The sequence below is a fragment of the Pinus tabuliformis genome, chromosome 2_1, assembly GCF_031772625.1.
Source record: "Pinus tabuliformis cultivar Carrire ecotype Pingquan chromosome 2_1, CPIR1, whole genome shotgun sequence".
NCBI classification, from domain to species: Eukaryota; Viridiplantae; Streptophyta; class Pinopsida; order Pinales; family Pinaceae; genus Pinus; species Pinus tabuliformis.
In genome coordinates, this window is record NC_142299.1 from 71,414,978 (window position 1) to 71,428,556 (window position 13,579).

Genomic DNA, 13,579 nt, shown 5'->3' on the forward strand with positions numbered 1-13,579 from the left:
TCTCTTGGAAATACTAAGAGGAGGTGTGAGTGGTAACAAGTTGTAATATTATCCTTCTCAATCTTTGCTTTCTCTTTGTCATTCGCTGGTTCGATGACCTTGCCTTTAATAATTCACAAGAGCCCTTCTTTTGCAAGGAGAAGATCAATCTCTTGGAAATACTAAGAGGAGGGGTGAACCAGTGTTTCTTTTCAATTGTTATTTTTACCAGTTAGATCACTTATAATTAGAACACAAAATGAACAAAAAGAATAAATACTTTACTAATCTCTTCTTTACAATAAATTCAATACAATAATGTGTAGGGCTCCAACTCTAGATGAAGACACCAATTTTCAATCTCCCAAGCTTCAACCTTGTCACTTTGACGCACCAACCTCTAGGGCTCCAACCCTATATCTGGTACAGGCTCCAACTCTAGATGAAGACACCAATTTTCAATCTCCCAAGCTCCAACCTTGTCACTTTGACACACCAACCTCTAGGGCTCCAACCCTATATCTGGTACAGGCTCCAACCTGGTCTCTTGAGGACTCCTATCCTCTAGGTCTCCAACCCTATCTTCCAAGGCACCAACCTTGTCTCTATGAGGGCCCAACCTCTAGGGCTCCAACCCTCAGCTTCAATTCGTCAATATAAGTTTGATGATTATTCATGGCTCCAATATCTTCTTCAACGAGCCCTGTCAATCTTCAGCAATGCCTCCTCCAAATCACTTCATCAATGACAACCTTGTCTTCTAAGAAGGTGTCACCATTGCTCTTCATGCTACCCAAAACAAAGATCTCCAAAGTTAGTCCATGAGGGCTTCAGCAAAGCATCATGTCTCCAATAGTATCTCCAAGACCAACTTCTCTAAGTTTTCCAAATATCTTCAAGTATCCTTCAAGCTGTCTTCAATAGGCAACTCCAAAAGGGTCTGCACCAAGCAATTCTTCAAGTGTTTTACAATGTTTTCAACAAAGGTCTGCACAATGGTTCTCCAAAAGCTATATAAAGGGACTTCTAATACTGCTCCAGAATTGGCTTCACAATCTACTCTAGGATGATACTCCAAGGTTTGCTCAAGAGTATCCTAAAAACAATTCCAAACAATACTTCAAAATGCTCCACCGTCAAGAGTCCAAGTGAGAGTGATATTTTCTGTCCAAAGCTCCAAGCTCTTCTTTGTACTATGCTACAAGCTCTTCTCTATTCACTATCCAGGGTCTAAGACTGCTTCAGACAGTGACCCCAATCTACTTCTAATGACCCGCTTCAATAAGGCCTGAGATTGCTTTAATAAAATAGGCATTGCTTCACTGTAGTTCTTCTTCAAATGTTAACCCTTCTTTGATCTCGATGATGTAACATTACCACTGAAGTATCCCTATCACACAGTTCTGCATACCTTAATTCATCGCTCTGAAGTTGACTTCACTGACCTGAGGTTATATGATGATCACAGGTCCGAAATTCAGTGTTCATTACAAGTCTAAGATCGAGCTTTTGCCACAGGACCGAGATTAGGTTTCATCACAGATCAGAAGGTAGCTTATCACAAGTTCGAAGCCTGTTATGTTGTTTAGAGGCTTCTTAACAGAAGTCTAAGTTGTTATTTCACTGGTCCGAGGCACACAATTCCTCCACAAGTCTGAATGATAACTCCTCCAAAAACTTCGAGGTACAGTCCTAGCTCCACCGGTGACTGTCTTGAGTTTATCACAGGTACAGGTTCACCGAGCTCCACAGGTGACTACAACAGAGTTTATCACAAGTTTGTGATCACAGTTTCACCGAACCTCAAGCTTTCCACAGGACTAAAACTTCAATCCTTTAACAGTTCAACAATTCGACCCTATCACAGTTAGAATGTTCCTCTAGATTTCGTCCTATAAGTTCACGAGATGTGAACTAATCTTCGTCTCTGAGATTTGTTTTCTTCAACGAGATACTTTTACTGAATGAGTTTGGTCTCCAATTTATATACAAGTTTGATCTATAATGAAGGGTCATGTCATATGAGAGGAGGCCGACATGAGGTGAGGTTGTATGTCGGCTTGCTTCAAAAAGAATTAAATTTCATCTTGTAAAATAGTTTTCTTCCAACTTATGGGGAGTTAGGTGGAGTGTAAAAGCTTGTAGGAAAGAGCTCAAAGCCCTCTATGAAACTATGCTAATGCCACCTCAGAATGAGAGCATTTTACATCAAGAAGGAATATATTCGTGAAGGAATATATTCGTGTACTGATATCAATATACCATTTAGGCACCCTTTAGAATTTTATATCTAGGATAGGGTAGGAGGTTGTCCTTTAGGATAGGCATCAACCACAGGTGACTAGGGAATCATCAAAAGTGTAAAGAACGTTATTATAAAATTCCCTAGAGTTGCCTTCATGAACTGACCTCATATTGACTTAGGTAAAGAGGATGAGGCACATTATGCATCATACAAGAATATTTTCCATCACAGAGAATGCCACATTGACATGAATGACAACCTTAACCAACACGATCCTTGTCTTCTAAGCGCTAAAGTTTGTAGCTGCTTCTAGCTTGCTTGCTTGGTTCATGCAGGAACCCATAGTTATAGACAAGTAAATAGATTGTAGATCCAGGTTTTCAAGGATCATTTCTTACCAAAGAATGAAATTTTATTCAAGAGTGATCTCAACGTCCTTTTTGTCACCTAAGCTCTAATACCATGTTGATTTTTTAAGTGCAATAGATACAAACAGAATATTTCTAAGCTAATTGTAATTGCTTCGAATGATATAGATGTTTTAACAATTCCAGTTTATCATTAAGCAATTACACTTTAGAAATTCAACCATAAACCATAAAGACAGTAGAGATGAAAATGCAAAAAAAATAACACAAAATTCACCCTGGAAAAACTCACTTGGGGGTAAAACCCATCAACGTTTTCCTTAGAGAAATTCTTTATTTCAACAACAACTACATCGAATGTTGTTAGTCAAAACTATACTTATGGTTAAACCTAGTCCACAACCCTTAGAGTCAAGCCTCCCACAACTCGCTCCAATTGGATCTTCCCTAGGGCCTAAATTTGGCCTCCCGATTATGCCTAGAAACACGACGCCTAGAATTTTGGCTTGCCTAGAATATGCTGCCTGAAAATTCGGCTTGCCTAGAAAAGGTCATGCATGCGGGATTTAGAGAGAGAGAGAGAGAGAGATGCGAGCTAAAGAGAGAAAGAGATCATTGTCCTTCTTCTCCTTTGTCCTTTTCTTTAATGACCAGAAAATGTCTTCTTGTGATGAGATCGAATGGTGCTCTTGTGGAGATGGTCAAATGTCTTTATATAGATGTTATGCCTTCATGAATGGGCGTGTCTCTTCACTTGGGCCGACTTGACTTCAGAGAGCACCAACTTAACAAGTTTGGAGCCAAAAACTAAATTTTCAAATTTTAAATTTTCTCTTTTAAATCCAACATGAAGAACATGTCTCGACTCTTACCATAAATGTTTAAAGGACGAAATAATCAAAATGACATTAAGAACGTGTCTTACAAAATTTCTATACATTACAAGGGCTAAAATACAAATTATGAAGACCAACCATAGCTACAGTGTTAGTTTATGGTATGTTCTATGCTTATAACAATTTACTTTTCTTTCTTTATTATTATCCGCAAATTAGCAATCACATGTACATAAAGTGCAGTGCAGATAGAACATTAAACAATCGATAGAAAACAAGCCAAGGCAAGAGACATAAGATGTGGCAGATAGGCAGGAAAAAACCCTAATGTGGGGAAACCCTTTGATCAAATCTTCCTTTATCTTCAATAATCCAGTAGAGAGAAATAGTACATAAATATGATTTACATCAGCAACAACAAACCCTAGATTAGTCCCAAACTAGGGCAAACAATATCTCGCAAACCTACCATCGGATCGGCTTGATTCCACCACCAAAAAATGTGGCCTTCAGAGGAGATCCAGATGGACCTACAACGTAGTTCTGAGGAGGGAGTCTTCTGGTCAACACTGGTCAAACTTTGGCTCTGCAGTTGCTACCCTTAAAACTGCGTCCTTCCTTCCACATCTGTGAGAGAGTCTCTTTTCTACGCAATAGAGAAGAGCCTCTTTTCTGCGCAGGAGAGAGAGAGAGAGAGAGAGAGAGATGTGATGAGATGAGTGAGTGCAAATGACGAAAGGTCCTCCTGTATTTATACACAACTGTTGATGTTTGAATAGATGCTACTGTTGGGATTCTGAGCCTACATGAGTTGTAGGGCTAATTATTCCATAGTCAAAATAAATTCATATCTCCATAAATACTTATCGAAATCGGATGATCTTTAGATCAATCCTATACCCCTCGACGAGAGGAATCTAATAAAAATATTATCAGCCATGAATAAGATAACCCACATGGAGTCTGGCGCTAGTTGCCAATTTTACTTTATGTTTATGTGATTGCTAAGCTAGTGGCTAATAAACATAGAACATACCATAAACTAACATGGTATCAGCGCTAAGGTGAAGACAAAGCCCGAGCAAGAGCGAAAGTAATCACCGAAGTCAAAACAAAGAAGATCATCCTTGTCTCTATTGACAAACGCTTGGTGGTCTACATCTCCAACTTGAACACCTCCAAGCAAATCTACGATAGACTGGTAGGTTTATTAAAGTTAATGATGCAAATCAAGTTTTGTTTCTTAGAAATAAGCTGAAGGAAATTAAGAAGGGTAAAGATGAGAGTATGCAAGCATACTTCTTAAGGATCACTGAAATCAGGAATGATCTCCTATCTATTGGGAAGACTATCACTGATTAGCAATCACATAAACATAAAGTAAAATGTTGATAGAACATTAATAAATCGACAAAAAACAAGCCAAGGCAAGAGACACAAGATGAGACGGCTAGCCAGGGACAAACCCCAATGTGGGGAAACCCTTTGATCAAATCTTCCTTTATCTTCAATAATCCAGCGGAGAAAAATATTACATAAATCTGATTTACATCAGCAGCAGAAAATCCTAGATCAATCCCAGACTAGGGCAAACAATATCTCGCAAACCAACCATTGAATCGGCTTGATTCCACCACCAAAAAATGCGGCTTTCAGAGGAGATCCAGATGGACCTATAGCGTAGTTCTGAGGAGGGAGTCTCCTGTTCAACGCTGGTCAAACTTTGGTTCTACGGTTGCTGCCCTTAAAACTGCATCCTTCCTTCCACATGTGTGAGAGAGAGTCTCTTTTCTACGCAGTAGAGAAGAACCTCTTTTTTCCTCTATGTTCCTAGCCTTAATGACACCTCTCAAGGCTAGAACACTCCTCTATGTTCCTAGCCTTAATGACACCTCTCAAGGCTAGAACACGTGTCCGAGCTAATATTTAACACATTCATTAAAGAACTTAAGTTGCTACGCCACGAATATTGTAATACACCCCAAAAGCTTTCACAAATAAGCTCCACACACTTCCATGTTTTGTATATTTATAGTTAGTCTCTAGTAAAATTATTGATTGATTACTGCTATATCTTATGTTGACAAACTTGTTTATTGCTATAATTTGTATTGTAAAGCTTTCATGTTCATCCTCAGGTTTTTTGTACAAAAAGTAGACCAAACTGCAATGCCTGTCCAATGCGATGTGATTGTAAGCACTTTGCAAGTGCTTTCACCAGGTTGGGACATCATACTGTCATGGGCTTGAAATCATGATTAAAGCTATTATATTTGTGATTTGTCTTAAACTTGTACAATTAGCGCATCAATTTACATTAAATATTATTATTTTATCCAGCCTTCCATTGTTTCTAACCATTTGTGTTAATGCCATCTTTATCAGCGCAAGATTACTTCTGACTTCAACAAAGGAGTCATCTTCTGACACAAATCCAATGTTGACACTGCCTTGTAAGGAAAACGAAAATGCACCAAGCACTCCACTACCTTTGCCAACTATACAGCAAGATGTGAACATAGAAAGGCCTGCTGAAGTGCTTCCTTTGCAGCTCCTAAAATCAAACCCTCAGGATCATAAGTGTGAGCCAATCATCGAAGAACCTCAGGATCATAAGTGTGAGCCAATCATCGAAGAACCAACAACACCAGAACCTGAGTTTATAGAAAATACCAATACTATAGTTGAGGAATGTGCTTATACAGACCCTGATGAAATACCAGTTATAAAACTGAACTTTGATCAGCTAGCATTACACATACAGCGGGTATATGAAGACAATATGCTGGATTTAGAAGATACAAATTCAGGTGCAATTTCAAAGGCTTTAGTTACTTTATCTCCTGAGGCTGCTTCAATACCCATACCAAAGCTGAAGAATGTTAGTAGACTCCGGACTGAGCATCGAGTGTAAGTTTCCCTGTAACTTGTATCAAAGTATCAACACATGGTCTATATTATTTTCATGACATCGTTTGCAAGTCCTCTCAAAATAGTTATTTTTTCGTAGTGTGCACAAACAGGAAAACTAACTATTTGAATGTGTATAATAGTAAATAACAGGAATCAACATATGAACTAGGCTTTTATATTCGCCTTACAACCTGTTAGTGCGCTTTCATATTTGGCCTCACAGTCTTGCTAAATATATTCTTCCACACTTGCAGATATGAGCTGCCAGATGATCACCCACTTTTAAGAAGGGTGGGTATCGCTTTCCCCATAATGTTTTATATATATTATTTTATCTGTGGAGTTTTCTCCGAATATCAGCAATACATATGAAGAAAGTGTGCTATCTAACTATCTAACATATGAATAAATGACAGTTGGAAGCTAGAGAGCCAGATGACCCATGCTCTTATCTTCTTGCTATTTGGACACCAGGTATGTGTTTCATTTAAAAACGTTTCTTTGCTTCCATTTTCCAGTGAAAACCAGCTTTTTTGTAAGATGAACATTGCTAGTTCTCTTTACAATTAAAATCCATTTACACCACTTAAGATACTGTCAAAAGTAGCAGGTTTTCTTCAGGCCAAATCTGCCCAATACCTTCTGGAAAGCAAACACAACACAAAAGCTTAAAAGAACCACGCCATGATATCAAATTTCTACTTATCTTGCTCAAAGATTCCTTTACGAATCCTACTAGTGTCCACAAAAGACTTGAAAACATCGCAAACTATAATAGCAATGTCAGGTTGTCTATGGCATCTCCACAAATATCTAGAATCAGAATATCGTGATAAAGTAAATCCTCAAAATAATTGTCTCTACTTGAGTATGCAGATTTTCACAGCAGAAAATAATGTTGCTAATCGTTCTTCTAGAATTACTGTTTAGAATGTAGGAAATATCTGAAATTTCGGGTGGATGCTCCACCTTCCATTACGGACACAAAGCTTTTTGTGATTAGCAATTCTCTTTACTTTCGAGAATTGCAGCCTAATTTCCAGTAAATTATGTGGAAATCTCATTCCATTGTCTTCAGTGGAATGGGAAATGCACTATTATGAAAATTTACATGATTAATGGACATGAAACGCTAAAAAATCCAGGAAATATGGCTTAACACATGGATATCTAACCCGAAATATGGTAGGTGTCAGAAAGCTCTCCTAGAAATGCTGCTTATTAGATATAAAGGGCAACTTGTATAGGATAAAGGGCTAGCCTATTTGAGCTCAGCAAACAGCAGGAGAGTCAGAGAATCCAGGAAATATGGCTTAACACATGGATATCTAACCCGAAATATGGTAGGTGTGAGAAAGCTCTCCTAGAAATGCTGCTTATTAGATACAAAGGGCAACTTGTATAGGATAAAGGGCTAGCCTATTTGAGCCCTGCAAACAGCAGGAGAGTCAGAGAAGGAGCACGAAGCTGCGATGGTCGAGTAGAGTAGAGGGAGTCAGACTTCCTTCAGGTGGGAAGGACTAATTAGTCAGTCCTCCCGAGTCTATCAAGAAGGTCGCATGGTGACAGATGACTTTACAGGGTGTTCAGGAGTAGGAAGCTTTTAGGAACAAGTCCAAAGGAGGCAAGTCTTCGAGGATGATTCCAAATTAAGTGGTAGGGAAGTTTTCCAGTACAAAGGGAGCAGCCATGGTAATGGGTGCAGTTCCAGGTGGCAGAAGTACCTCCCTTGCTAAATGGGAGTGTTGATATTTGTAGCTTAGGCAAGTACTTTTCCACAGGACCTTCTATCTAGGCTGTTGAAGTTTCTAATTTTCCTTAGTTAGAAACCCTTTATGCACTTTTCCCAATTTATTCCTACCTACTTGTTAATTTTTCTTTAACAAGTTATTTACAAAGTAAATACTGAAAATAAACACCAGCGCATGCTCAACATATTACAGATCAGCAACTAAAAGAAACAAGAACAAACAAACCACATAGACACGATTATTTTTGGACCAATGTCCCCGGAAAAACCCAATGTGGGAAAACCGGTGCAGCTATCTGAGGGTTTTCTTATTAAGAAATATAAGAGTACAATCTGGGTGCCGTCACTAGCCTATCCAACAGAGAATTCCCTTAGCAGCTATACCTCACAGTTTAAGAGAAATTGTTATGTAAAAAATTAGTTAGTACTCAATTTTGGGTTTATTATTTAATTTTAGGTTAAATTAGCCAAGAAACCCCAATGTAAAAAATCGTCATCATTCAATTAATCAATAATGCATATCTATATATATATATATATATATGTTTCTACATATCAAGAAGTTGTTCACTTCATTGGTATCAGAGCCAACACGAGATTGGTGACACCCACAAGTTCTGCTGGCCATCAGGCCCTATCGGGTTTCCATAAACAACAGTACGTGTGGGTTGTGCGTGTGTCTGCTTAGTGTCGTGGCTGGAGTGTGTGGTCACTGGCCTTGCAGGTAAACAACAACCAGTCGCAGGGTTTTTCAGGACATAGCTACGCAGAGTTGTAACACAAAAACCACCACAATTAACCACGCTACAGGTCGGACGTAGGCACACTGAATTGTCGAGCGAAAGCCTGCATCGTTTTTTTCTCTACGGTGTTCTGTTGCGGTGGACTTGTTGTTCTGTGCGGTGGTCTCTGCGGTGAACCTGCTATTCCGTGCGATGATCTCTGCGGTGATAAATCCAGAAGGTCTACTCTTAAAACCATTCAAACTGTTCAAAAGACGACACCGTGGTAGGGGGACATGAACGTCCAACGATATATTTCATAAAGAGTAAATAAATCCTAATATACTCATAGTACATAAAATATACATATATTTCAATTAAATTATATATAATTAAAAACTATATATAATTTGAAAAAAATACGTATATTTAATTAGATTATATATATTTAAAACTATATATAATTAAAAATTACATGTATCTGAGTAACATTAATTAATTAAAATAATATATTTTAATTAATTAATTAAAAGAAAAAATTTAAGCTGGCAAATAAATAAACGCCTCCACAAACTCGCTCAATGTGGACAATGACAATGGCTGATTTCCAAAAAAAATGGTTGAGGCGGAGGATAAATAAAAACACGATGAGGTCAATATAAGATTAGATGAATTCCAAATCAAGCTCGAGGGGCAGGCTGACAGTATCAAAAATCTTCAGGATACGACAAATCGAATAGAAATAAAGATGGAAAATCACCGTGTCCAAACAGAAGTAGATCTCAAAGGGACCTTAACATTGCTAAAACTTCTGTGTAAAAAGATGAATTATACACCCGCACAACTACTCCAAAAAAATGAAAAAAATCAAGAGCACAACTCATCAGATTCAACGAAGTCAACAGACTCTCATGAAAAAGCTGAATCCCCAAAAAAATCAGCGACACCCCACCAAGAAATGAGTAATGCAACTCTTACAAACAAGCAACTCTGGGATACCTTTACCAATCAACACCCCTTTTTCGCTCAACCATTAGCGACATACCAACGAAGGGCAAAAGTTGAGATGCCTAAATTCGATGGAAACGAAAAAAACAATGTTGCATGGATAAATAAAGCAGAAGAATACTTTGAGATATATGACATCAATGATGATGACGAAAAGCTTAGGCACGCATCCATGAAAATGGAAAGGGAAGCATATAATTGGTATATATGGTGGAAAAAGACAACACACGTCATTAGTTTGGAGAAAATTTAAGGATGCATTCTTTAAAAGATTCCAAGGTGTAAAGGAAGAAGAGTTCTTTTCAAAACTCATCAAATTACGACAAAAAAGAAGTGTAGACAAATACACTCAAGAATGGGAGACCTTAGTAACACAAATACCTGGGTTATCAGAATCTTGTCTAATTCAGTCATATGTCTCAGGACTCAAAACCCATTTACAAGTAAAACTTGAGATGCATTGTGTTGTCGCGCAGATTGACACGACAACGCTCAGACCGGGGGCTGTCACTCTGATCCCCGATCCCTCCGTTTAACCCTGTCTCCCGCGGCTAAGGGGGGTGGACCCTATGAAAAATTATGAAAACCAACTATGAACCAGTTGGGTGGGAGACACGATATGATAAGCACTAAATGGATTTAGAAGTTAAAAGACCAGTGCCTTGTGGGGTTAATGTTTAAACGATTGATTACCAGATGCTGCAGAGATATAAACCATGTAGAGTAAACATTTATCATCAAATTAATTTTTATCAAATGCAAGTAAATGCTTAAATGATACTCCAACAACTGAAATTTTCGAAAGATCACGTAAAAAAATTACTAAAGATCACATTCATGCAGCTAATCTTCAAATGAACATTGAATCATGTTAAACACTAATTCCCACGTTAAAATTTTCAACCTCAGCATAAAGGTAATTCCCGAGCCAAGACTGCAATTGCAAAAATATTTATTTATTTTATTTATTTTATGATTTTTAATTAATAAAATCCTAAAAGCTTAAAACTAAATAAAATAAAACTAAATTAAAACTTAAAAAATAAAATTTGAATTATTAAACTAAAATAAATTTAATTCCTAAACTAAAGAATACAAATTAAATCGAAAATCTAGATTCTAACAAAACCAAAATATAAACATTTTTTTTAATTTTTTTTATTAATATGACATCTAACTATATATAATCCTAAAACAATTCGCATTTTTTTTTTTAATTCTTTATAAAATTGAAACAAAAAATGAAAATACCTACGTTAAACAATAAAAGGGTCGAATAAATGTAAATCGTAAAAAAAAGGGCTGAGCTCTGAGTTTTCTCGCAGGCTTAGACAAAAGGCGTAACCCTACGCTTATGCTGAAAATGATTCGAAATACGCAGTCATATGAAGACGGCGGAGGTTGACAGTGAATCATAAATCGTTTTGATACTTACTTGTCGGCTTTCCTGAAATCGATTTGATTCTCTGCGACAAATGGAAATTCCGACGGCTACTCACCATAACACATATCTGAGCCAAATCGCGATCAGATTTAATAAAACCGAGAGTGACCCTTGCTGCGTACGCAGAGAGAAACTCTCACTGTTGACGGCTCAGCATTTCTGAAATCCCACGAAAAAATGCCCACCGCTCATGTGATTTCAAAACATCAAAGGATTCGATCAATATAAATCAATGCCCTCACGTGGTGAAACAGATAGGTACGCATTCAGCAGTTTCCTTTGGTGGCAGATGGGAATGATTCCTCGTGCATACGCAGAGAGGACCTTCCTCTACCTCTGTTGATGGCAGGAAGCTATTTGAGGATACCTCTAGAGAGACCCTGTTCCTGTAATTGCAAAGAGACAAAACCCTAATGAAAACTGTATAAAGCAAAAAATTTGAAACCCTAGATCAACTTGACTAATTTACAGATTTTGGCCCCTTAACAGCCAGATTCAGCAATGAGCACATAAATAATTTAAAGAATAAAAATTTCAGGTTTTCATTGTGAAGAACTTCAGAAAATCTCTCATGCAAATTAGAAAAATAAACTGAATGATAGACCCAGGATCAAATCCAATTGGGCTCAGCAAAAAATGCTTGCGGGAGTTCGCTGGTTCAGCCGAGAACTTCCCGTAACGCCCGACAATCTTCTTCAGTAAGAGTTTTCCTGCACAGCTCACTTCAACCATCAGTAAAGAGGGAAAAAATGCTGCTAGATCTCAAAAAGTAATGGAGATACCTGCCATTACTTCAGAAACCGTAACACCACTCAAACCCTAGCAAGTGAACAAGATACCTGTGCTCACAATACTCTACAATAAGCTATTATTAATAGCTGAAAAATAAAATATGCAGAAAATTAAACAATCTCACAGCATTTCCAGAGAGTAACACCAGCAAGATTTGGACCCCAAAGTCTTCTTTTATTAACCAAAAAACAGATTACAAGAGAGCTTCTTCAGTACCAGACTCACAGATCCCATTATCTGAAATGACCCCTAGCACCCTATTTAAAGGAAATGATCCCAACGGCTAGTTCGAGTGATCCATGTTGAAATGATCTCGACCGTCGATGAGGATCAAGACATCTCTTAATCTCATCTGTCGAAATTGTTAACTTATTATTAAAAATATTTTGCATGCATTCACTCAAAATATTATTATTTTATTATTTAGGGTTTTTGATTTATTTTATAATTTTTTATTTATTATATTTTTTAATTTTTTAATTTTTTAATTTTTATATATTTTATTAAATGGATCATCGAACTAAGCCTTTGGAAACATCACCTAGGACCTAGGACTTAGGACTCACGAGGGGATTTAAAACATTTTCCAACCCTCAAGACACATTACATCATGACTTTTACAATTTACATCTTAAGGGGGAAAACCCCTTTATCATAGACCTTGAAAAATCACCCAGTTTCTGCGACACAACTATAATCTAGCAGATTAACACACTAGGATTCTCCTAAAGTTCTAATAACAAAATGCATCCCGGCTTTGGGGTCAGGCTGAAGGAAAACTCTACCGATCGTAGATCGGTGAGACGAAAAACCTTCCGGGACGTAGATTATCATTAGAAAGTTAGGTCCACCTAGGCAATTTTACATAAACGACACATATCTGCTAAGATTAATTACAATTCATACATGAAGACTGGGTTTACAATAAAAATGATCAAACTACTGATGACTGCAGGCTGGCACGGACACGTCGTTCAGGTGCTACCCCTTTCTGCCAAGAAAAGAGGGGGGTGTACTGCATGGGTAGTTGACCGGTAGGGGTCAACATCTGGCTCTACTTGGGGACACGTTGCTGCTCTGTAGGAATGTGAGAATCCAGAATCTGCATCCATGCAACACACAACAAAATATAAGTAGCGTCCGTCCAAAAAATCATCATGTAACGTTAAGCACAGGAAAGATAAAAGCTCTTCATTCATTAACTATCTAGTAACATGAAGAGTGAATCTAATCCTAAAACAGAAATGAAATGCTGAAAAGACAATGAGTAGGGATAGAAATACAATACAAAGGATGCCCCGTGGCATCAGATGTGTTCAATATAGTGTATACTGAGCATTTGCCTGCTTTCAGGCAAATCTGTCAGCTGCTTGTCGGATGTGCCATGTCCAATTCTGCATATGGTAGGACTTTTTCCTATCCGAAAATCAAGCTGCTCGCGGCCGTCTGATGCATCAAATCTTCTTCTCATTTTCTTTCTCTTGCGCTTTTTCTTTGTGGCAGGCTGTATCACTGATGACAT

At 37.7% G+C, this 13,579-nt stretch overlaps 1 protein-coding gene across 1 annotated transcript in view; it reads left to right on the forward strand.

The window, feature by feature from the left end:
• The window catches only part of DML1 (demeter-like 1), a 291,074-nt gene that overhangs the window by 134,238 nt on the left and 143,257 nt on the right, over nucleotides 1–13,579 (forward strand). The window contains exons 11-14 of the mRNA XM_089400383.1: nucleotides 5,567–5,649; nucleotides 5,814–6,338; nucleotides 6,596–6,632; nucleotides 6,758–6,815. Of these exons, the coding sequence (XP_089256509.1) occupies nucleotides 5,567–5,649; nucleotides 5,814–6,338; nucleotides 6,596–6,632; nucleotides 6,758–6,815 (703 nt within the window). The remainder of the gene's footprint in view (nucleotides 1–5,566; nucleotides 5,650–5,813; nucleotides 6,339–6,595; nucleotides 6,633–6,757; nucleotides 6,816–13,579) is intronic.